This window comes from Tachyglossus aculeatus, chromosome 6 (genome assembly GCF_015852505.1).
Source record: "Tachyglossus aculeatus isolate mTacAcu1 chromosome 6, mTacAcu1.pri, whole genome shotgun sequence".
In the NCBI taxonomy this organism is placed as follows: Eukaryota; Metazoa; Chordata; class Mammalia; order Monotremata; family Tachyglossidae; genus Tachyglossus; species Tachyglossus aculeatus.
In genome coordinates, this window is record NC_052071.1 from 43,318,326 (window position 1) to 43,344,464 (window position 26,139).

Here is a 26,139-nt window from a genome sequence, read left to right on the forward strand (position 1 = left end):
AGGGTTTGGAATTCCCTCTTCTCTTGTTGGTTTTTCAAATATTTTCGTACTTTCAGAAAAATGCATCTCATTCCAGCCAACAGGAATGAAAGGCTACTCAGCTGTGAAAACCTACTCATCTGAGTCAACTGACCGGAGGGGTTGGGCGGTTTTCTATGAAGAATTGTGTTTCACCTTTGAAATTTACTTGAGGGATTAATACTTTATGAGGGAGCTAGAATGAAGAAGTGTTTAGAGGCAGATTTGGGGGTGGCTATGCAGTGACCAAGGGGCCAATGACAAAGTATAAGAGAAGGCAGGAAAAATAAGGGAACACTTTGCAGATTAAGAGTCTTTAATGTAATTTTGCTCCTAGGAATTGTTTTTAATGGAAGATTTTCCAAAGAAAAACTTCTCCACTCTCCAACCTGAGAAACCAAAAAAGCAGAACTGCAAACTAGGAAAGAAATGCTTCAACTCACTTGGGTTTTAACAGTCTCCTTCCATCAGTCCAATCAGTGTAGCACTTACTGTGTGCAGAGCACTAAAGTAAGCACTTGGGAGAGTACTCTAGACCTAGTAGACATAATAATAATAATAATGGCATTTGTTAAGCACTTATTTTGTGCCAAACATTGTTCTAAGCGCTGGGGTAGGTACAAGGTAATCAGGTTGTCCCACTTTGTCTTAATCCCCATTTTAATAATAATAATAACAATAATGATGGTATTTGTTAAGCATTTACTATGTGACAAGCACCGTTCTAAGCAATTGGGGAGATACAAGGTAATCATGTTCTCCCACGAAGGGCTCAGAGTCTTAATCCCCATTTTACAGATGAGGTAACTGAGGCACAGAGAAGTCAAGCGACTTGCCCAAGGTCACACAGCTCATCAGTGGCAGAGCCGGGATTAGAACCCACAACCTCGGACCCCCGAGCCCGTGCTCTTTCCACTAAGCCACGATCCCTGCCCTCAAGGAGTTTAGCAAGGAAAGCAGATACTAAAACGCATTATAGATAGGAAGAAGCAACTGAGTTTCAAAATATGGAGCAACCACATTTCTGGTCCTCAAAATGATGATGGGAGTCTATGTCAGTGTTACCGGATTCAAGTTGCTACCTTAAAAACTGGGGAAGGGAAAGAGCACAAGCCCGGGAGTCAAATCACCTGGGATTCAACCCCAGCTCTGCCACCCGCTTGCGGTGTGACCTTAAGTAAGTCACCTGCTTTTTCCGTGCCTCCGTATCCTCATCTATAAACTGGGAATTTGCTTTATACTACAGTGATCCTACTGCCATGCACCAAAAAGGGCTCCATATTTTGAAGATAATGATGCTGCTGAAGTGAATCCCTTTCATTCATTCATTCGATTGTAGTTATTGAGTACTTACTGTGTGCAAAGCACTGTACTAAGCGCTTGGGACAGTACACTAGAACAACAGACTCATTCCTGACCACATATTTCCAGTCACGTGTGTTTTATGGATGTTAAGCAACCCCTGAGAAGGGAATGAGGGACAGGGAGCTGGTAAAGATGAATAGCAACAATTGAAAATCATGCAGAGCTCTGAGTTCTATGTCTTAGACGAAGAAGGTTTGCGTAACTTGGTACCAACCATGAAAATCAGCAGTGGCCTCCATGCCTGGGGACTAAAAAAATTCTAGAGGTCCTAGTGGAAGCCAGGGAGGAGCCTAATGAAGTTTAATATAACCTTTCTTTCTCTGCCTCTTTCCTGTGGGAGCCCACTGTCATTCTCGTTCTCCTTAAAGGAGGAAGTTGAAAGTCATGGGATCAATCAGATGAGAAGCAGTGTGGCTTAGTGGAAAGAGCCTGGGTTGGGAATCAGAGGTCATGGGTTCTAACTTTCCTCACTGTGCCTCATTCTCGCCTGTCCTGCCGTCGACCCCCGGCCCACATCCTCCCCCTGGCCCGGAATGCCCTCCCTCCGCCCATCCGCCAAGCTAGCTCTCTTCCTCCCTTCAAAGCCCTACTGAGAGCTCACCTCCTCCAGGAGGCCTTCCCACACTGAGCCCTCTCCTTCCTCTCCCCCTCCCCATCCCCCCCGCCCTACCTCCTTCCCCTCCCCACAGCACCTGTATATATGTTAGTACAGATTTATTACTCTATTTATTTTACTGGTACATATTTACTATTCTATTTATTTTATTTTCTTAATATGTTTTGTTTGGTTGTCTGTCTCCCCCTTCTAGACTGTAAGCCCGTTGTTGGGTAGGGACCGTCTCTATATGTTGCCAACTTGTACTTCCCAAGCGCTTAGTACAGTGCTCTGCACACAGTAAGTGCTCAATAAATACGATTGAATGAATGAATGTCAGATGTGTCACTTTGAACGAGTCACTTGACTTCTCTGTGCCTGTTACCTCATCTGTAAAATGAGGATTAAGACTGTGAGCCCCATGTGGGACAACCTGATTACCTTGTATCTACCCCAGCGCTTAGAACAGTGCTTGGCATGTAGTAAGCGCTTAACAAATACCATCATTATAATTATTAATCAGCCAGTCAGTGGGCTTACTGGGCGCTAACTGCATATTAAGCCCTTGGGAGCCCGTTGTTGAGTAGGGACCATCTCTATATGTTGCCGACTTGTACTTCCCAAGCGCGTAGTACAGTGCTCTGCACACAGTAAGCATAATCATAGATATGATTTAAAATAAAAATAAAATAAATAAATAAATAGATAGATAAAATAAAAATATAATTAAATAAATGCATAAATAAATACATACATAAATAAATAAAATAAAAATCAATCATAAATATGATTGAATGAATGAATACCACGGAGCTGGTAGATACGTTTCCCACCCATAGTGAGCTTCCAGTCTAGAGCCGGAGACAGGCGTTAATATAAAATAAATAATTTAGGTATTTAAGTGCTTCGGGGCTGAGGGTGGGGCAAACACCCATGCCCAAACAGCACAGATCCAAGTGCACAGATAATGCAGAAGGGAGAAGGTGCTGGGGAAAAGACGGCTTAATCCAGGAAGGCCTCGGGGAGGAGAAATGACCTTAATAAAGCTAAAAAGGATGATGGGGGCTTTTGGAAAGGACCAGGGGTGGTCAGTGTGGGTGACACCGATGCAAATTTTCCAGCCCAAAGATCAACGTCGCAGGTCGAATGACTTTGAAAAACATTTGGTAGGTTCGTGTTTACAGTTGTTCTCCAGCCAAAGTTTTGACGTGAGCAGAGAGGATACAAAGTCGAGACACCGAATGTTAGAATATGATAAGCATTTATTATTTCACTCCATAAAATCCACACATCTGAATAAACTTTTAAAAAATTATTTACCAGTATTTTACACTATTTACAGTCAAAACAATACACAAGCGACCCATACAATTAGAGTCAGAGACAGGATAAAGATGTGAATTCGGAAAGCAGTTAGTGAATGGCCAATTCTTAGCTCGAGGCAAAAATAGCATATTGATCGATCGCTAGTATTTATTGAGCCACTCTGGTGACCAAAGCATTGCATCGAACTCCCGGGAGAGTATACGAGATTTAGTAGATGAGATCCCTGTTTATTTTCCTCTTCTTCTAGATACTAAGCATTCTGGGTGAGGGCTCCAAAAACTGGTTTTGCCAACCAGAATGAATCCAGAAGAACTACATCATACTTCAGTGATCAGACATTGCACAGAGTCAGCGAAAGATGAGAGACAGAGTTGTAAATATCCTCTACATGGAGCTCTCCCAGTGACATTTCCGGAGGACTGTGGCATCCTGCTTCGATTCTGCAACAGGTTTGGGGTGCTACCACAGGTGACTATCCAAACTGAACCCCATTATATCAGGCAGCCTCCTTCTTAAGTCCACCGGTATCAAAATCCCCTCTAAGTTTTCCTTCTCTTTCTCTGAAAACAGTTCGGTTTCACTAGCTCCAGTCCATAGTCTTTGGGCCCAAAGAACCAAGGATGATCAATGAATGATCAACATCTTTTCTCTATTTTACTCTCCCAAGCGCTTCACATAATAACTAGCCCCCAAAAGCTACTCAAAGAATGCCACGGACAGTGAGGACGGTGATTGTAATAATACTAATAGTGGTATTTGTTGAGCACTTACTATGTGACGAGCCCTGAACTAAGCGCTAGGGTAGATAGATCACATTGGACACAGTCCCTGCTCCATTTTACAGTTCAAGAAACCAAGGCACAGAGAGGCCAAGTGATTTGCCTAAGCCTTCAAGACGGGTAAATGGCAGTGTCGAGTTTAGAACCCGTGCCCTCTGACTCCTAAAACCATGCTCTTTCCAATAGGCCACACTGCTTTTCCTGACTGATGCCTGCTGTTTTCACTTTGCAGCCTAGATTGTCTCAGTTGCAGTAGACGGTAGTTTAAAACCCGGTTTGAGAGCTGTAATGAGGCGCGGACTCATTTTTTTCTACGTTATTTGCTAAGCACTATTCTAAGTGCTGGAGTAGTTACCAGCTGATCGGGTCGGACACAGTCCCTGTCCCACATGGGGCTCACGGTCTTAATCCCCATTTTACAGATGAGGAAACTGGGCCCCAGAGAAGTGAAGTGACTTGTCCAAGGTCACACAGCAGACAAGTGGTGGAGCCAGGATTAGAACCCAGGTCCTTCGGACTCCCAGGCCCACCATTTAGCCACCAGAACTTGCTGCTTCTCCATTCTGTAAGCAATTCATTAAGAAATTATGGGATTACAGATTGGGATCTCAAGGGCCACGGGGAACACCCACTTATTCAGCCTTAGAGTTATTTGGGTTACGACACTTTGGCACCTTCGAAGGACTCTGGGGGACAGAAAAGGGGAGGGCAGGAAGGAAAGGCGAGGACGGTTTCAGCACAATCTTCACTCAGATACTATTAGAGAGCAACACTCTGTTCTTGTGGTCCAGTAAAGCGGGAGAGCTGCCAATGGAAAATTTCCCTTTCCAAATGAAACCCCTAAGGTGCTCCCTTCAAGTCGAAAGGTAACATCTATATTTTGTTAGTCTCACCTTCCCCTCACCCCCTGGCCTAGTATTTTTTGGAAAGCTGCATTTGATTGTCTGCAAAGAGATTTGCGATCTGGAGTCTAAGGCCCCAAGGGACCTCTCCAGGATAGATCCTCAATCTGGATCGTCGGCTCTTGGCTTGGTCCTTCCAGGGAAGAATACAAAGAAAGTGAGGAGGCAGGCAAGCAGGCCCAGCTGAAGCGATCGTCTGGAAAATTCCTTCTCTGGAGATAAAACGTCGCCTCTCACATGTCTGCGGAAGAAGACAAGAGAAGGGTGGGTTCAATCTCCAGTGGTTGCCCATTCACCTCCGCATCAAACAAAAACTCCTCACCGTTGGCTTTAAAGTACTTAATCACCTTGCCCCATCTTGCCTCACCTCGCTACTCTCCTACTACAGCCCAGATCGCACACTTTGCTCCTCTAACGCTAACTTTTTCTCTGTACCTTGAGCTCATCTGTCTCACCAACGACCTCTCGCCCGCATCCTACCTCTGTCCTGGAACGTCCTCCCTCCTCATGATGATGACGATGATGGCATTTGTTAAGCACTTACTATGCAAAGTACTGTTCTAAGCACTGGGGAGGATACAAGGTGATCAGGTTGTCCCACGTGGGGCTCACAGTCTTCATCCCCATTTTACAGATGAGGGAACTGAAGCACAGAGAAGTGAAGTGACTTGCCCAAAGTCACACAGCTGACAATGGGCAGAGCCGGGATTTGAACCCCTGACCTTTGACTCCCAAGCCCGGCCTCTTTCCACTGAGCCACACTGCTTCTCTTATCAGACAGATAACTGCTCTCCCCCACTTCAAAACCTTATTGAAGGCCCAACTCTTCCACTTCCTTCTGCACCTCTCTTATTTGCTCCCCATCCCCACAGCGTCTATGTATATAACTGTAATTTATTTATTTAACTATTTATATTAATGCCTGTCTCCCCCTCTAGACTGTGAACTCGTTGTGGGTAGGAATGTGTCTGTTGTTATATCGTACTCTCCTGAGTGCTTAGTACAGTGCTTTGCACACAGTAAGGGCTCAATAAATTCGACTGAATGAATGAATCTCTGAACAGACTTGATCTTTTCAGAGATGCCCGAGGAAACCCAGGCAACTCCTTAAAACACAATACAAAACAAAAAAAATCCAAATAACCCCTCCCTTGCCTAGAAAAGCAGAGAACTCAAAAGATTCTCAAATCTTGCTCAAGCAGAATCAGCATTTTAACGCCATAGGAAAGAAGTGGACTGATAGATCGACGATGAAAATAATTATAGGTATTTATAGAGTGATTACTGTGCACTGAGCCCTGTGCAAAGGGTTTGGGAGAGTACACTAGAAGGGAGTCGGCAGGTTAATTCCCTGAAAATGGAATGGTAAAGGAGAAAAAAGTGTCCAGGAGATCACAGACGTCATCGTGTACTGAAAGAGGAAGGCAGGACAGAGTCAGAAGGCTCTGGGTTCTAATCCCAGCTCCACCACTTGCCTGCTATATGACTTTGGGCAAGTCACTTCACTTCTCTGCGACTCCACTACCTCATCTGTAAAATGGGAATTAAGACCGTGAGCACCACGTGGGCCACGGATTGTGTCCAACCTGATTAATTCGTGTCTACCCTAGTACTTAGTACAGTGCCTGGCACATAATAAGCATTAAAAATGAAAGCAAAATAAAAAAAAGACATACTGTGACGACAGATAAGAGCTCATAAGAGGAAAATTCAGAAGTACGGAGTGATTCCAGTTTGAAGGGGAGCAATTTCAGAGCTGCCTAGCCCTCTAACTCGGCTAGGCAAGAGGGCTAATTCGCTTCTGCCAATAGTGTGAATCCAACTACGTCAACCGTCGGAAACATCTCCTTAATAATAATAACTATGGTATTTGTTAAGCGCTTACTATGTGCCAGACACTGTACTAAGCGCTGGGGTAGAGACAAGCAAATCGGGTTGGACATAGTCCCTGTCCCACGTGGGTCTCACATTCTCAATCCCCATTTTACAGATGAGGTAAATGAGGCACAGAGAAGTCAAGTGACTTGCCCAAAGTCACACAGCTGACAAAGGGCAGAGCCAGGATTAGAACCCATGTCCTTCTTACTCCCAGCCGCATGGTCTATCCACTATCATCAATCGTATTTATTGAGCGCTTACTATGTGCAGAGCACTGTACTAAGCGCTTATGCCATGCTGCTATCCCCATCCCCCCCGCCTTACCTCCTTCCCCTCCCCACAGCACCTGTATATATGTTTGTACAGATTTATTACTCTATTTTACTTGTACATATTTACTATTCTATTTATTTTATTTTGTTAATATGTTTTGTTGTCTGTCTCCCCCTTCTAGACTGTGAGCCCGCTGTTGGGTAGGGACCATCTCTCTATGTTGCCAACTTGTACTTCCCAAGCGTTTAGTACAGTGCTCTGCACACAGTAAGCGCTCAATAAATACGATTGAATGAATGAATGAATGCTTCTCCTTGTTCCACTGGGTTGCCTGTAGTCCGAAATGGGATCAACAAGTTGTTAGGGTCATGTCACGCTTAGTACAGTGCTCTGCACACAGTAAGCGCTCAATAAATACGATCGAATGAATGAATGCTTCTCTTTGTTCCACTGGGTTGCCTGTAGTCCGAAATGGGATCAACAAGTTGTCAGGGTCATGTCACTCTTAGTACAGTGCACTGCACACAGTAAGCGCTCAATAAATACAATTGAATGAATGAATAAGTGCTCAATAAATACGATTGAATGAATGAATTGAATGAACGGGACTTACCAGCCAGCACTTTATCCAGGTCAGCAATGTAATTCTCCAGATCTCTTGTATCTCCCAGTTTAGCTACCAAGACAAGAAAAATCCAGTTGAATAAGGATTCTCAGGCCCACAGTGCCATGGCCCATTATTCAGTTCCCGGAGCTAAATAATGTCTCTTTCGTCTGAATAACAAGTTCAAATGATGCGCTTTGCAAAGAGCCTTGAGGGGACTCTTATAAATGTTTAATAGCGTTTCAGTCTTGATCCTTCAACCCAGGCGGGGTGTATAACGTTCTGTGTCTGGGAATGCTCCCTTGGAGCTAGATGATGGAAGTCCAAGTAATAAATAAATAAAGATCAGAGAGACTAGACATTGCCACTGAGGCTGGGGAGGCCTGGGGACAGATAAGGCTTAAGAGAAGGTTTCTAGTCTTTGGGCCCTAAACTAGCCCTAGCAAGAGTATGTCTAAACAAATGGTTTTGAAGATTTGTCCCGATAAATCCTCACCCAGAGCTCATTCAGGGAGAAAGCATGGCTTAGTAGAGTGAGCACGGGCCCTGGAGTCCGAGGATCTGGGTTCTAATAAATAGAGTAATAAATATGTACAAATATATGTATATATGTATATATATTTGTACATATTTATTACTCTATTTATTTATTTATGTTACTTGTACATATCTATCCTATTTATTTTATTTTGTTAGTATGTTTGGTTTTGTTCTCTGTCTCCCCCTTTTAGACTGTGAGCCCACTGTTGGGTAGGGACTGTCTCTATATGTTGCCAATTTGTACTTCCCAAGCGCTTAGTACAGTGCTCTGCACATAGTAAGCGCTCAATAAATACGATCGATTGATTGATAATCCCGGCTCCACCACTTGCTGCTCTGTGATCTTGGGCATGTCACTAAACTTCTCTGGGTTTCAGTCTCCTCATCTGTAAAATGGGGATTCAATCCTACTCCCTCCTACTCAGACTGTGAGCCCCATGAGGGACAAGGACTGTGTCCAACCTGATAACCTTGTGCTTAGTAAAGCGCTTAGCACACAGCAAGCATTTATTATGATAACAACAATAATTATTGTTAAAGCACGAATGAGGACCTCGGTGTGGTAATGGATGTTCAGCAGGGATTTGGGTGGAGGGGCAGGACAGAATTATTCCATCCCAAACCTTTGGAAATCAGATATCCTATGGCATGCCTTTCGTTCAGCCGTATTTATCAGCGCTTCATGTCTGCGAAGCGCTGTACTATGCGCTTGGGAGAGTACATCAGAATAATAAACAGACACGTTCCCTGCCCACAGTCTAGAAGACGCGCTTCCAGTCTAGAGCTTTGAGCAGAAAGTCATTGAACGGTTAGCTAGGATGGCAATGTCTCTGGGACCTCGCCAGGATATAAAGGTGCCCTCTCTGGCAAACTGGGCAGGGGATGGGTGTGGGCATCTGAGATAGCCAGAAGTTTGGTCCCCCCTTGGCATCTACGCCTCCTCTCTCCCGGCCTGTGCCAAGAATATTCCGGGAGAGTTGGGGAGTGTTTACTCAAAAACTGCTGCCGGGGCGGGGAGGGGAGAAGGGGCCTACCTGTTGTCTATCTCCTCCTCCTCCTCCTCTCTTCCCCACCCCACTCTGGTCTGCCCCACACCTGCTAACCCCCAGATATGTGTCATAATAATAATAATAATAATGATAGCATTTATTAAGCGCTTATTATGTGCAAAGCACTGCTCTGAGTGCTGGGGAGGTTACAAGGTGGTGAGGTTGTCCCATGGGGGGCTCACAGTCTTAATCCCCATTTTCCAGATGAGGGAACTGAGGCCCAGAGAAGTGAAGCGACTTGCCCAAAGTCACACAGCTGACAATTGGCGGTGCGGGGATTTGAACCCATGACCTCTGACTCCAAAGCCCGTGCTCCTTCCACTGAGCCACACTGCTTATCTTCGCTTGTACTTCCCAAGCGCTTAGTACAGTGCTCTGCACACAGTAAGTGCTCAATCAATACGACTGAATTTTTAGGGTGCTTGAAGGACCTCCAAGATCCTTCAGGTCCACCCCCCTCGGCGGTGAGTCCCAATCTCAACAGGTTTGGACTATTCTTTTCTTCCCCTCAGAGGGTCCATCAAAACTGGAACTAAAATCGCAGGCTTTACTTCTAAAAGTGAAGCCAGAAGACCGTGGAACTCCATCAAGAGCTTAGTACAGTGCTCTGCACACAATAAGCGCTCAATAAATAGGACTGATTGATTTCTTCACCCCTGAGCGGAAAGTGCAATGCTTTCTCAGCCGGCTACAATGACATTGCAGGCAACCCAATCCGGGCTGTGTCTTAGACGCTCCTCAAATCCTGGGGCCTTAGAGAGAGGGGGTGGTTTGGGACTTACCTTTGGAGTAGGAAGGGGTGAGTGGGGAGTGGATGTCTTCCTCGCTGCTGTTTAAACTGCTTCCCGGAGAGGTGCTGGCACCTGCAGAAATACCCTCATCAGTTTCGACCCCTCTAAAAGGGCCTGGGGTCACTGGAGGGGTAAGCATCTTGCGGGCAGGGAACGGATCTATCAACTCTGTTGTACTCCCCCGAGCATTTAGTACAGTGCTCTGCACACAGCAAGCGCTCAGTAAACAAGAAGTCGCCTGAACACGGGCCTGGGAATCAGAAGGACCTGGGTTCTAATCCCAGCTCTGCCACTTGTCTGCTGGGTGACTGTAGGCAAGTCACTTCACTTCTCTGGGCCTCAGTTACCCCATCTGTAAGGTGGGGATTAAGACTGCGAGCCCCACGTGGGACAGGGATTGTGTCCAACCTGATCAACGCATAACTACCCGGTGCTTAATACTGTGCCTGGTACATAGTAAGCGCTTAATAAATATATATAAAAAAGGAAATACCGTCGATTGACTGATTGATCTAATCCCGGCTCCGCCACTTACCGGCTGCGGGACCTCGGGCAAGTCGCTTCTCTGTGCCTCAATTCTCTCATCTGCAAATTGGGATTCGATACCTGTGCTTCCTCCTCCTTAGACCGTGAGGCCCAAGGTCTCATCTCTACCCCAGTGTTTAGTACAGGGCTTGGCACAGAGCGAGCATTTAACAAAAATGACGGTTATTATAGCTGGAATGGTAGACTTGGCAAAGCTTCGATAGCGACTGTTTCATCCCTCTCTCCAAGTGTACATATTTATTCTATTTATTTTATTTTGTTAATATGTTTTGTTCTGTTCTCTGTCTTCCCCTTCTAGACTGTGAGCCTGCTGTTGGGTAGGGACTGTCTCTATATGTTGCCAATTTATACAGCCCTATAGAGGATGTATGTACCATGCAACTAGGATTGGCTTAGAAACATAATAATAACACCAACAGCAGTGTCCGTTAAGCACTTATTATTTGTCAAATCCTGGGGAAGATGCAAGGTAATCAGATCAGACCCAGTCCTAGTCTAAGGGGGAGGAAGAACAGGCATTTGAATCCCCATTTTACAGATGAGGAAACTGAGGCACAGAGAAGTTAAGTGACTCATCCAAGGTCACATACAGCAGGTAAGTGTCAGAGCTGGGATTCGGATCCAGGTCTCCCGACCCTCAGGTCTCCCTGTAGAGAAGCAGCGTGGCTCGGTGGAAAGAGCCCGGGCTTTGGAGTCCGAGGTCATGGGTTCAAATTCCGGCTCTGCCAGTTGTCAGCTGTGTGACTTTGGGCAAGTCACTTCACCTCTCTGGGCCTCAGTTCCCTCATCTGTCAAATGGGGATGAAGACTGTGAGCCCCCCGTGGGACAACCTGATCACCTTGTAACCTCCCCAGCACTTAGAACAGTGCTTTGCGCACAGTAAGCGCTTAATAAACGCCATCATTATTACCCTTTCCTGTACGCTCAGCTTCCCTACACTATGAACACCTCAGAGACTAGAATGCTTCCCCTGTAGACTACGCTTACTCTGGGCAGGGAACACGACTGCTAATTCTGTTATACTGTGCTCTCCCAAGTGCGTAGTACAGTGCTCTGCGCATGGGACAACCTGATCACCTCGTATCCTCCCCGGCGCTTAGAACAGTGCTTCACACATAGTAAGCGCTTACCAAATGCCATCATTATTACTATAGGAAGCGCTCAAAAAAGACCACTGATTAAATAAGTGCCCAGACCGAGGGACCGGAGGATTTCTCGCCTCGTCTTTACCACTCCCCGGCCCGGACTCACTCTCCAGCTCATCGATCCCACTGTCGTAGACACTGCAGGCGTTCTGCCGCTTCAGCTCCTCCAAGTGCTCTTCGTATTGGCAGGCGCTGCCGTTGTCGAAGTCTTGGATCACCTCGTCGAATTCCTTGAGGAGGTCGTTGAGTTCTTCATCAGGCGACCCTGAAAGAGGAAGAGGGTGAGCGTCAGAGAGGCCGAGGGGCCCGGGGAACTCCCGCTCACAGAAGTGAAAGCCTTCGGATGCTTCTCCTCGGAGCCGCGGTGGCGAAGAGTTGACGCCACTGAGGCCTAGCGGAAAGAGCCTTGGCCTGAGACTGTGAGCCCGTTGTTGGGACTGTCTCTACATGTTGCCAACTTGTGCTTCCCAAGCACTTAGTACAGGCACGCAGTAAGCGCTCAATAAATCCGATTGAATGAGAGTCAGAGGACCTAGGGTCTAATTCATTCATTCATTCAATCATATTTATTAAGCTCCGACTGCGTGCAGAGCACTGGACTAAGTGCTTGGGAAGTACAAGTCAGCAACATGTACAGACAGTCCCTACCAAACAACAGGCTCACATCCTGACTCCCCCACTTGTCTGCTCTGGGATCCCGGGCAAGTCACCTCTCGGTGCCTCAGTTGCCCCATCTGTAAAATGGGGCTTAAGACTGTGACATCGGTGGTGTTCGACCTGACTGGTATCTTCCCCAGGGTTTACTACAGTGTCTGGCACATAGTAACCGTTTAATAAATACCATTAAAAAAAAAATCCAGAGTTGGTCTTTCCTCTGTATTCCTATCCATCAATCGATCAGTGGTATTTATTGAGCGCTTACTGTGTGAAGAGCACTGCACTAAACACTTGGGAGAGTACGATTGAACAGTTGGTGACATGTTCTCTGCCCACAGAGAGCTAGACGGGGAGACAGACATTAATATAAATGCATCATTTTTACGCCATCTCCCTATACAGCAAGAATCACCAATGCCAGCGGCCTGCAGATGAAGGCTGACAAGAACAATAATAATTATGGCATTTGTTAAGTGTGAGCCCGCTGTTGGGTAGGGACCGTCTCTGTATGTTGCCAACTTGTACTTCCCAAGTGCTTAGTACAGTGCTCTGCACGCAGTGAGCGCTCAATAAATACGATTGAATGAATGAATGAATGAATGCCAGGCACTGTACTGTGACCTGGGGTGGATACAAGCATATCGGGTTGGACCCAGTCCCTGTCTCACTTGGGGCTCACAGTCTCGATCCCCATTTTACAGATGAGGTAACTGAGGCACGGAGAAGTGACTTGTGCAAGGTCACGTGGCAGACAAATGGAGGGGCCGGGATTAGAACCCGTGACCTTCTGACTCTCAGCCCCGGGCTCTATCCACTAAGCCATGCTGCTCGGCTCTCCCTTTAGATGGCCAATTGGTAAGTACTCTCAGGGTACGTGCTATTGCACTGGGCAGAGGAGACGGGCTAGATTGGCAAGTATTCCTGCCCTCAAGAAATGAAAAGCCTCTGGGATTAAAGATTTTGGTGCTGGGTGGCGTGAACATCAAAAGGAGGAGAGGACTTCATTCAGTACTATTTATCCAGCACTTACTGTGTGCAGAGCACTGTACTAAGCGCTTGAGAGAGGACAATATAACAATAAACAGACATATTCCCTGCCCAAGGCGAGCAGACCTTTAAACTGCATGGATCCCCTTTGCCCCACCACCCATTCTGAGTTCACGTATATATAATAATAATAATTAATAATAATAGTATTTGTTAAGCACTTACTATGTGTGAAGCACTGTTCTAAGCGCTGGGGGGGGATACAAGGTGATCAGATTGCCCCATGTGGGGCTCACAGATTGTGTATAACATCATTTTACAGATGAGGGAACTGAGGCACAGAGAAGCTAAGTGGCTTGCCCAAGGTCACACAGCTAAGTGGCGGAGCTGGGATTCGAACCCACGACCTCTGACTCCCAATCCTGTGCTCTTTCTACTGAGCCTCAATGCACCCAATCCAACGCCAGAGCAAACCAATTGCTTAAAAATCTACTTTAAAAAACGCATGTGTGGTGGATTGACTATCGTAGAGTACTTGAACGTGGTTGTGGCTGACTGCACTGATTGGTTAATGTTATTTTGCGTGTGGTCAAAATCAGGGCTAGAGCAAACATTTGTGTGTCGTGGAAATGTATGTGAAATAAATGCAAATCGGAAGGGCCCTGGCACTTCTTTTTAATAGACGCCCCTCCCCAGGATGACAGAGTAATGCAGAGCAGGGGAAAGAGAGCAGGCGTCTGAACAGATTCCTTGGTCCGAATCAGAATGTACTGGGACAGAGTGCACCAATAAATTCAACTCTAGTGGTTTTCTGGTTATGATGTAACCCCGTTTAGTTAGCTCAGAGTCAAGTGCGACTAAGGGTCTGGACTGTGGGGAACAAAGGGAGTAAAGGAAATGAGTAGTTAAAAAAATATATGTTTATGGGTGCTGCAGCAAGTAAATTTCCCACCCTACTCACCGCCTGAAAGCCCTTCTGCACGTCTGGAGATTTGAACAGAGCTGGAAAACAGACCTATAATTTCATCTTTTGGACTAGGGGCGGGTATTATTCCCTTCTCCTTCCCGGTCATTTTAAGATGAAAAAGGGGCCAAAGCAAACATCGGAAATTGGACCAGGAGCGGGTATTATTCCCTTCTCCTTCTCGTTCATTTTAAGACCAAAAAGGGGCCAAAGCAAACATCGGAAACCACCCACCGTGACTCCGACTGTCTCCGTGCGGTTGTCCCGTCCTAAGAGCGGAGGAGAGGTTGGCCATCTGGAAACTACATGGTCGAGATCCTAAATTTCTGCCCCCAGTCTGGGTATCCTGCCATTGCCTTGTGGATTTTCCTCATCCTTTGTTTTCCAGGACTTTTTGGAGGGCCCGGAGACCGTCCACTGCAGAGAAAACCCTTGAGACGGTATTGGCCTGACCAGAAAGAGTCACTATTGACCTGCATATAGGGTGGGCACTCTGAGACCAGCCCTCCTGATATACTTTGTTGCAGAATCAGAGTCCAAATGTGAAAGAGGATGCCCCAAGATAATTCATAAACTTATTTTTAAATGTATTTGTCAAGCACTATGTGCCAGGCACTTTACTAAGTGCTGGGGTAGATAAAAGCTAATCGGGTTGGACGCAGTCCTTGTCCCACACGGGGCTCTTGTTTTAATCCCTATTTTATAAATGAGGAAACAGGCACAGAGGAGTGAAGTGACTTGCCCAGGGTCACACAGTAGACAAGTGGCAGAGCTGGGATTAGAACCCAGGTCCTTCTGTCTCCCAGGCCTGTGCTCTATAATAATAATAATAGCATTTATTAAGCGCTTACTATGTGCAAAGCACTGTTCTAAGCGCTGGGGAAGTTACAAGGTGGTGAGGTTGTCCCACATGGGGCTCACAGTCTTAATCCCCATGTTACAGATGGGGGAACTGAGGCCCAGAGAAGTTAAGTGACTTGCCCAAAGTCACACAGCTGACAAGAGGCGGAGCCGGGATTTGAACCCATGACCTCTGACTCCAAAGCCCGGGCTCTTTCCACTGAGCCACACTGCTCTATCCACTAGGTTACCTGCTTCTCGGCCATGTTTATTCCAATCAGTGGTATTTATTGAGTACTTACTGTGCATTTACTGTGTGGAGCGCAGTACTAAGAGCTTGGAAGAGTACAAAAGAGCAACAGTTGTGGTATTTGTTAAGCACTTACTATAATGATAATAATGATGTCATTTGTTAAGTGCTTACTATGTGCAAAGCACTGTTCTAAGCGCTGGGGGGGGGGATACAAGGTGATTAAGTTGTCCCACGTGGGGCTCACAGTCTTAATCCCCATTTTACAGATGAGGTAATTGAGGCTCAGAGAAGTTAAGTGACTTGCCCAAGGTCACACAACAGACATGTGGTGGAGGCGGGATTCGACCCCATGACCTCTGACTCCAAAGCCCGGGCTCTTTCCACTGAGCCACGCTGCTTCTTTAAGTATCAAGCAGCTGTTCTAAGTGCTGGGGAAGGTACAAGTTTATCAGGACAGACACAGTCCCTAAGTGGGAGGAAGGACAGGTATTGATATATATATATACCTGTATATATGTATATATGCCTGTACATATTTATTACTTTATTTATTTATTTATTTTACTTGTACATATCTATTCTATTTTATTTTGTTAGTACGTTTGGTTTTGTTCTCTGTCTCCCCCTTTTAGACTGTGAGCCCACTGTTGGGTAGGGACCGTCTAGATGTTGCCATCTTGTACTTCCCAAATGCTTAGTACAGTGCTCTGCACACAGTAAGCGCTCAATAAATACGATTGATTGATTGATTGATTGATTATTGAACCCCTGTTGAGGTAACTGAGGCTCAGAGAAGTTAAGTGACTTGCCCGGTGTCACACAGTAGGCGCATGGCCACGCAGGTCCTCTGACTCCCCGGGTCCGTGCCCTTGGTGCTACGCTAAGCTGCTTCTCCCTCCATTTAAATATTTATATTAATGTCTGCCTCCCCGCAAGACCGTATGGGCAGTCATTATGGGCGAGTAGCTTGTCTATCCACAATGTTATATTATCTTCTCCCAAGCGCTTAGTACAGTGCTCTGCACTTAGTACGTGCTCAATGAATACAATTGATTGATAATAATAATGATGGTATTGATTGATGGATGGGTGTTATTTCCCACCGGTCTTGCCCGTGACTTATTATGGGTTCCCCCAAACCTCCGAACCCCCTACCTGCCCCTTGGAAACAAGATGAATAATAATAATAATAATAATGATGGCATTTGTTAAGGGCTTACTATGTGCAGAGCACTGTTCTAAGCGCTGGGGGGGGATACAAGGTGATCAAGTTGTCCCACGTGGGGCTCACAGCCTTAATCCCCATTTTACAGATGAGATAAAAGTGGTGAGTGAGGGGAGGTGGGGAGAGGAGAGCAGCGTGGCTCATTGGAAAGAGCCTGGGCTTTGGAGTCAGAGGTCATGGGTTCAAATCCCGACTCCGCCAATTGTCAGCTGTGTGACTTTGGGCAAGTCACTTCACTTCTCTGGGCCTCAGTTACCTCATCTGGAAAATGGGGATGAAGACTGTGAGCCCCGCCGTGGGACAACCTGATCACCTTGTAATCTCCCCAGCACTTAGAACAGTGTTTTGCACATAGTAAGCACTTAATAAATGCTATTATTATTATGAGGAGAGGCGACCTGAAGGGAATTGAAAACTGTGTCCCAGGAAAAGTCTCTCTCTCTATCTCTCCTTTGCACACAAAAGGAGGCACTGAAGTGATAATACTACTACTAGTAATAATGATGGTATTTGTTAAGCGCTTAACTATGTGCCAGGGACTGTACTAAGCGCTGGGGTGGATACAAGCAGATGGGGTTGGACACAGTTCCTGTCCCGCGTGGGGATCACAGTCTCAATCTCCATTTTACAGAGAAGCAGCGTGGCTCAGTGGAAAGAAAACAGGCTTAGGAGTCAGAGGTCATGGGTTCGAAACCTGGCTCGGCCACTTGTCAGCTGTGTGACCTTGGGCAAGCCACTTAACTTCTCTGTGCCTCAGTTACCTCATCTGTCCAATGGGGATTAAGACCGTAAGCCCCACGTGGGACAACCTGATCAATCAATCAATCAATCAATCATATTTATTGAGCGCTAGGCCTTCCCAGACTGAGCCCCTTCCTTCCTCTCCCCCTCGTCCCCCTCTCCATCCCCCTCATCTTACCTCCTTCCCTTCCCCACAGCACCTGTATATATGTTTGTACATATTTATTACTCTATTTATTTTACTTGTACATATCTATTCTATTTTATTTTGTTAGTATGTTGGTTTTGTTCTCTGTCTCCCTCCTATTTAGACTGTGAGCCCACTGTTGGGTAGGGACTGTCTCTATATGTTGCCAATTTGTACTTCCCAAGCGCTTAGTACAGTGCTCTGCACACAGTAAGCGCTCAATAAATACGATTGATTGATTGATTGATTACTGTGTGCAGAGCACTGTACTAAGCACTTGGGAAGTACAAGTTGGCAACATATAGAGACGGTCCCTACCCAACAGTGTGCTCACGGTCTAGAAGGGGTAAAAACAACCTGATCACCTTGTACCCCCCAAGCACTTAGAACAGTGCTTTGCACACAGTAAGCGCTCAATAAATACGATTGATTGATTGATTGATTGATTGATTACTGTGTGCAGAGCACTGTACTAAGCGCTTGGGAAGTACAAGTTGGCAACATATAGAGACGGTCCCTACCCAACAGTGGGCTCACAGTCTAGAAGGGGTAAAAACAACCTGATCACCTTATACCCCCCAAGCACTTAGAACAGTGCTTTGCACGTAGCAAGTGCTTAACAAATACCATCATCATTATTATTCTTATGAGGTAACTGAGGCCCAGAGAAGTGAAGCGACTTGTCCAAGGCCGCACAGCATGGGAAGTCGGTGACGCCAGCGGACGAACCGATATAAGCAAGGAAGATCCTGTTGAGATTAAGGAGTTCTCTGGCCCGCTCGGCCCGGCGGGGACGGGGAGACACTGTCCGAAAACCGGGACGAGCAGGAAGAGTTTGGGGGGAGAAGGAAGGGTCCCTCGTTATCTCTGAATCTCCTTGCTGTTGTTGGCTTGTGCCACGCATCCGCCGTGCCTCCTTCCACCAATAGATTCTTTTGTGTGCACGTTTCCTCTGTGGCCCTCGGGAACGCCACGCTTCATTTTCAAACAGTTCCCTCTGACCTGCACGAGGGTTGATAAGCCCAATAGGACGCGCTGGACGGGCCCCGGAGGAAACGGTGGAAACGCCAACCCTGGGACATTTAAAAACCAGACCGAACAGATGGACTAAAAAAAGCAGCCCCCGGCAGGCTGATCTATTTGTGGCCCGCAGGTCACCCCTCTTGACTTCTGCGATCGAAACTGAGATAAGCGCCTTTGGAGTTGGGTCAGTTCACAGATGTTCACAAAAAAGCAAGGGTTTTTTATTTTTTTTTTTTTTAAAGAAATCACCTCCAAGTGACTTTTTGCAAAGAGGAACTATCTGCATAGTTACTCTTCCTATTTATTACTCTATTTATTTTACTTGTACATATCTATTCTATTTATTTTATTTTGTTAATAGGTTTGGTTTTGTTGTCTGTCTCCCGCTTCTAGACTGTGAGCCCGCTGTTGGGTAGGGACTGTCTCTATATGTTGCCAACTTGTACTTCCCAAGCGCTTAGTACAGTGCTCTGCACACAGTAAGCGCTCAATAAATACGATTGATAGATTGATTGATTGATTGATTGATTGATGCTACCTCCTGATGGTGCGCACCCAGGGGCCTGAGGAGGATTGCGGAAAGAGGAGGAGGCGGGAGGTTTCGAGAGCCGTTACCGTCCCTGAAACCCCGACATTTGAGAGCAAAAAGGCGCCAAAGTAGCCTCCTCTGCCCCTCTCTCCATCCATTCAATCCTATTTACTGAGCGCTTACTGTGTGTAGAGCACTGTACTAAGCGTTTGGGAGAGTTCCCAAACACTCCACGCAATGAGCTTACAGTCTAATGATAACAATAATAATAATTGTGGTGTTTGTTAAGCGTTTACTATGTCAATGCAACAGACACATTCCCTCCACACAATGAGCTTACAGTCTAATGATAACAATAATAATAATTGTGGTATTTGTTAAGCGTTTACTATGTCAATGCGACAGACACATTCCTTCCGCACAATGAGGTTACAGTCGTCTAATGATAACAATAATAATAATTGTGGTATTTGTTAAGCGTTTACTATGTCAATGCGACAGACACATTCCTTCCGCACAATGAGGTTACAGTCGTCTAATGATAACAATAATAATAATTGTGGTATTTGTTAAGCGTTTACTATGTCAGTGCAACAGACACATTCCCTCCACACAATGAGCTTACAGTCGTCTAATGATAACAATAATAATAATTGTGGTATTTGATAAGCGTTTACTATGTCAATGCAACAGACACATTCCCTCCACACAATGAGCTTACGGTCTAATGATAACAACAATAATAATTGTGGTATCTGTTAAGCGTTTACTATGCCAATGCAACAGACACATTCCCTCCACACAATGAGCTTACAGACTAATGATAACAATAATAATAATTGTGGTATTTGTTAAGCGTTTACTATGTTAATGCAACAGACACATTCCCTCCACACAATGAGCTAACAGTCTAATGATAACAATAATAATGATTGTGGTATTTGTTAAGCGTTTACTATGTCAATGCAACAGACACATTCCCTCCACACAATGAGCTTACAGTCTAATGATAACAATAATAATAATTGTGGTATTTGTTAAGCGTTTACTATGTCAATGCAACAGACACATTCCCTCCACACAATGAGCTTATGGTCTAATGATAACAATAATTATGGTATTTGTTAAGCGTTTACTATGTCAGTGCAATAGACACATTCCCTCCAAACAATGAGCTTACAGTCTAATGATAACAATAATAATAATTGTGGTATTTTTTAAGTGTATACTACGTACCGGCACTGTACTACGCACTGGGGTGGGTACAAGCAAAGCCCTGTCCCTCTTGAGGCTCACGGTCTTAATCCCCATTTCACAGATGAGGCCACTGAGGCATAGAGAAGTGAAGTGACTTGTCCAAGGCCACATAACGGACAAGTGGCGGTGACGGGATTAGAACTCATGACCTTCTGACTCCCAGGCTGGTGCTTTATCATCTATCCTCTATGCCATGCAGACATCCGTAGTTTATTACACAGCTGGCCCATCCACAGTGAGTCGGAAGCAGAAAGCATCTAGTACGTAACCCAACCCCGACTCTGTTTCAAGGTGACTGAATTGCTGTGAGAGCCACTTAATCTTCGCCTTAATTGATGCTTGTTTTATAAAGGGTTAGCTCAGCATTCCCTCACACACACACACACACAAACATACAGAGCCCCCCTCCCCACTCACTGTCCCCCCACATACACACCAATACACAAATATACAAATACACCTGTGCAAAAAACAGCACAATCAATCGATCAGTAGCATTTACTATGTGCTTGGACTGTTTCCATCCCCATTTTTTTGGAATAATAATAATAATGATGATGATGGTACGTGTTAAGCGCTTACTATGTGCCAAGCCCTGTACTAAGCACCGGGGTGGATACAAGCAAATCGGGTTGGACACAGTCCCTGTCCCATATGGGGCTCACAATCTCTCAATCCCCATTTTACAGATGAGGGAACTGAGGCCCAGAGAAGTGAAATGACTTGCCCACGGTCAAATAGCAGACAAGTGGCGGAGCTGGAATTAGAACTCATGTCCTTCTAACTCCCATGCCCATGCTCTATCCCATCATTCATTCATTCATTCAATCGTATTTATTGAGCGCTTACTGTGTGCAGAGCACTGTACTAAGTGCTTGGGAAGTCCAAGTCGTAACTGTAAATAAGTTTCCCTGGGCCTTTTTCCCATGATGACTGAGAGGATTTATTTTTCCAGGTTTACCCACCAAGATAGCTTCACAAAAAAGGATAAAAAGAAAACGGAAAATGCTTGGCCGGACATTACAGTCGGAAGTAATGGATCAGGGGAATCACAGACTGTTATTTCTGCAGCCAGGGGGAAGAGTAAATAAATATAGTAAAAGCAAGAAAACGCTGAGCTAAAGATTAGTCCCTTGTATTAAAAGCACAGAGAGATGTGAGGGGGAAAAAACAAACGGGAAGGTAAACCAACTTCATAGTATAGTTTAAAATAGGGGAGCAATTATTTTATAGAAATGAAGTTTTATTTCTATTCTAAGGCTGAACTGAGAGGCTGTTTGGGAAGAGGTTTAAAAACAAACTCAAATTAATTCTGACTGGATCATTGGCTAGAATGGATAGAGAAGCAGCGTGGCTCAGTGGAAAAGAGCCCGGGCTTTGGAGTCAGAGGTCATGGGTTCAAATCCCGGCTCCGCCACTTGTCAGCTGTGTGACTTCGGGCAAGTCACTTCACTTCTCTGGGCCTCAGTTCCCTCATCTGTAAAATGGGGATGAAGACTGTGAGCCCCAGGTGGGACAACCTGATCACCTTGTAACCTCCCCAGTGCTTAGAACAGTGCTTTGCACATAGTAAGTGCTTAATAAATGCCATTATTATTATTATTATAATGAGGTAGCACAAAGAAAAACACCAAGAAAAACATCTGAAGGGATTATGCCCTGGAATTTTAAGATTGTTCTTTCCTTTTCCTTTTTAAAATAACTTTTAAAGCAGATCTCGAATTGGATCCGAATAAAAGCGGAATCGAGGATTCCTCCGTGTCGGTCCTTTTTATAATAGCTACCAAAACCCCGCAAAAGCCACCAGGCGGGCATCCTGAGGGGGGGAGATGGCCAACACTAGTCCAATTCCCCAAAAGACCATCCGGAGGTGGGGATTCACCCTCGACCCACGGAGTTTCCTCCCGGGGGGTGAGAGGAGCTGTGTGACCTTGGGCAAGCCACTTCTCTGGGCCTCAGTTACCTTTTCTGTAAAATGGGGATGAAGACTGGGAGCCCCAAGTGGGACAAACTGATCACCTTGTATCCTCCCCAGCGCTTAAAACAGTGCTTTGCACATAGTAAGCACTTAATAAATGCCATTATTATTATTATTATTATTAAGTCTTAGGAGACTCATGCAGGAGCAAAGTCGTTATCAGACCCAGCAGATCCCAAAAGGCAGAAGCAACTCCCAAACCAGGCAGGGAATCCCCTGGAAAGGCATCCATATCTAGGACAAGAATCCCCTCATCTCCACCCCTTCCCCAGCCCTCCCATCCCATCTAATAATAATAATTATGGTATTATTAAGCACTTACTATGTGCCAGGCACTGTATTAAGTGCCGGGACGGGTACAAGCAAACCGGGTTGGACACAGTGGCTGTCCCACGTGGGGCTCACAGTCTCGATCCCCATTTTACAGAGGAGGGAACTGAGGCACAGAGAAGTAAAGTGACTTGCCCCAGGTCACACAGCAGACATGTGGCGGAGCTGCTTCGGGGGAGTCCCCCACAGACTCGATTAAAGCCACGTGTGTCCTTAGTTACTAAAAATGAGCAGAAAAGTGCAAGACAGCAGAAGCAGTGTGGCCTAATAGGGCACATGTCTAGGCGTCAGAAAGACCTGGGTTCTAATCCCGACTCTGCAACTTCTCTAGGCTGTAAACTCTTTATGGGCAGGGAATCTATCTGCTCACTGTGTTGTACCGTGCCCTCCCGTGTGCTTAGTACAGTGCTCTGCACATAGTAAGCGCTCAATAATACCATTGATTGATTGACTGATTGTCTGTTGTGTGACCGTGGGCCAGTCACTTAGCTTCTCTGTGCTTCAGTTTGTAAAAAGGGAATTAAGGCTGTGAGCTTAGTACAGTGCCTGGCACACAGTAAGCACTTAACAAATACCATTAAAAAAGAAACAAAACCAAAACCAAAAAACACGTGCCTGAAAGGATCCCTCGCTGAGCCGCCAGAGCTTAGTACAGTGCCTGGTACATAGTGAGTGCTCAATAAATACCAATGATTGATTGACTGACTGTCTGTTGTGTGACCATGGGCAAGACACAACTTCTCTAAGCTTTGTTTGCCTCACCTGCAAAAAGGGGGATTTATACTGTCAGTCTGCAAGCCCCACGTGGGACAGGGACTGCGTCCAACCTGACTCACATGTATCCCCCCCCAGTGCTTAGTACAGTGCCTGGCACATAGTAAGCTCTCGATAAATACCACTGATTAACTGTCTGTTGTGTGACTGTGGGCAAGTCAATTAACTCCTCTTACTTCAGTCAATCAATCAATCAATCAATTGTATTTACTTATTTATTCAGTAAGCTCATCTGTAAAACGGGGGATATAGAGAAGCAGCGTGGCTGAGTGGAAAGAGCCCGGGCTTGGGAGTCAGAGGTCGTGGGTTCTAATCCTGGCTCTGCCACTTCTCAGCTGGGTGACTTTGGGCAAGTCACTTCACTTCTTTGTGCCTCAGTTACCTCATCTGGAAAATGGGGATTAAGACTGGGAGCCCCACGAGGGGACCACCTCATAACCTTGTCTCTATCCCAGCGCTTAGAAGACTGCCTGGCACATAATAAGCGCTTAACAAATACCATCATTATTATTATTATTATTAGACTGTGAGCCCCATGCGGGACGGGGACTGCGTCCAACCTGACCCCCTTGTATCTACCCTAGTGCTTAGTACAATGCCAGATTGCGAGCCCTAGGTAGGCTTTTAGACTGTGAGCCCACTGTTAGGTAGGGACTGTCTCTGTATGTTGCCAACTTGCACTTCCCAAGCGCTTAGTGCAGTGCTCTGCACACAGTAAGCGCTCAACAAATACGATTGATGATGATGATGATGATGACAGGGACTGTGTCCAAAACGATTTGCTTGTATCCACCCCAACTCTTACTACAGTGCCTGGCACATAGTAAGTGCTTGCTTCACTTGTACTACCCCAGCGCTTAAAACAGTGCTTTGCACATAGTAAGAGCTTAACAAATACTATTATAATGAATGCTAGGAACATAGTAAGAGCTTAACAAATACCATTTAAAAAAAAAACCCAGAAAACTATAAACATTATAACGATCAGCACTCAAAGTGGGGAGCCCCACAGATTTGTTGTCAAGCAGGAGGAAAGGGACAGGGGAATGGAAGGAAGACTGTCTTCCGAGCCACTGACCTTTCGGAGCCTCGCTGTCCGTAGCCATGGTCGGGGGCGACAAGATGCTTCAGGGCCACTGGCTAGAGCAGAGTGATGCCAGGCATCCAAGGAGCCACAATATGAGTAACTTTGTCCACGCCCTCATGTCCTCTACGATCCAATCGTCCTGGTGGGATGGGGTAGCTCCTCCTCCCCTCTCCCCTGTCCCCCTCCTTTTACCATTATTGTCCCCTTCTCCTCTCTCCCTTCTCCTCCACTCTTATTTATTTATTTATTTATTTTACTTGTACATATCTATTCTATTTATTTTATTTCGTTAGTATGTTTGGTTTTGTCTCCCCCTTTTAGACTGTGAGCCCGCTGTTGGGTAGGGACTGTCTCTCTATGTCGCCGATTTGTACTTCCCAAGCGCTTAGTACAGTGCTGTGCACACAGGAAGCGCTCAATAAATACGATTGATGATGATGATGATCAACATTGTTTACTGCTATGTGACTGTGTAACTGTCTTCAGAACTTCCAAGTGCTTAGGACAGTGCCCTGCACCAAGTGGGAGCTCGATAAATGCTACTACTGCTCATTTAGACTGTGAGCCCACTGTTGGGTAGGGACTGTCTCTATATGTTGCCATTTGTACTTCCCAAGCGCTTAGTACAGTGCTCCGCACATAGTAAGTGCTCAATAAATACGATTGATGATGATGATGATTTGGTTAATAATAATGATGCTTAACAGAGATGTCAGGCACTGTTTTAAGTGCTGGGGTGGATCCAAGTTTAATCATGTTGGACAAAGTCCCTGTCTCAAATCCCTGTCCCACACGGGGCTCACAGTTTTAATCCCATTTTACAGATGAAGTCACTGAGGCATGCAGAAGGTAAGTGGCTTGCCCAAGGTCACACAGCAGGCAAGTGGCAGAGCTGGGATTAGAGCCCATGTTCTTCTCATTCCCAGTAGACCCTTGTTTGAGGCACATATTTATTTATTTTACTTGTACATATCTATTCTATTTATTTTATTTTGTTAATATGTTTGGTTTTGTTCTCTGTCTCCCCCTTCTAGACTGTGAGCCCACTGTTGGGTAGGGACCGTCTCTATATGTTGCCAGCTTGTACTTCCCAAGCTCTTAGTACAGTGCTCTGCACACAGTAAGCGCTCAATAAATACGATTGATTGATTGATCTTGTCCCCCGTCTCTCCCAGCCATCTTCTGTAGAGGCTTTCATGCTCTCAATCCATTTGGTCTGTAAAATGAGGATGAAGGCTACGAGCCCCACGGGGACAGGGACTGTGTCCAACCTGATTAGTTTGTATTTACCCCAGTGCCCCGCACACTTAACTTCTAGACTGTGAGCCCGCTGTTGGGTAGGGACCGTCTCTATATGTTGCCAACTTGTACTGCCCAAGCACTTAGTACAGTGCTCTGCACACAGTAAGCGCTCAATAAATATCATTGATTGATTTGGATGTTGAAAACAGAAAGACCTTTCTGCATCAAAGCGAAAAAGAGTTTCACCCTTCCC

At 45.7% G+C, this 26,139-nt stretch overlaps 1 protein-coding gene across 2 annotated transcripts; it reads right to left on the reverse strand.

The window, feature by feature from the left end:
* Positions 1 to 4,575: 4,575 nt before the first annotated feature.
* On the reverse strand, positions 4,576 to 24,692 carry LOC119929900 (regulator of cell cycle RGCC-like). Of its 2 annotated transcripts, XM_038748247.1 has the most exons (5): positions 24,636 to 24,692; positions 11,919 to 12,077; positions 10,112 to 10,192; positions 7,750 to 7,812; positions 4,576 to 5,226 (listed from the first exon to the last, which is right to left on the reverse strand). In XM_038748247.1, the coding sequence occupies exons 1-5, from the start codon at positions 24,661 to 24,663 to the stop codon at positions 5,219 to 5,221; spliced, it is 339 nt and encodes a 112-aa protein (XP_038604175.1). In that variant the 5' UTR covers positions 24,664 to 24,692; the 3' UTR covers positions 4,576 to 5,218. The 2 variants fall into 2 exon arrangements, with proteins under 2 accessions (XP_038604175.1, XP_038604176.1); XM_038748248.1 differs by lacking the exon at positions 10,112 to 10,192.
* Between the last annotated feature and the right edge of the window lie 1,447 nt (positions 24,693 to 26,139).

Bases quoted from the DNA above. Each gene is read 5' to 3' on its own strand.
- LOC119929900 (XM_038748247.1), bottom strand. From the start codon at position 24,663: ATGGCTACGGACAGCGAGGCTCCGAAAG. The intron at 12,078-24,635 runs GTCAGTGGCTCG...TTCCTCTTTCAG, and splicing joins GGACAGCGAGGCTCCGAAAG to GGTCGCCTGATGAAGAACTC. The intron at 10,193-11,918 runs GTGAGTCCGGGC...GTATTTCTGCAG, and splicing joins TGGGATCGATGAGCTGGAGA to GTGCCAGCACCTCTCCGGGA.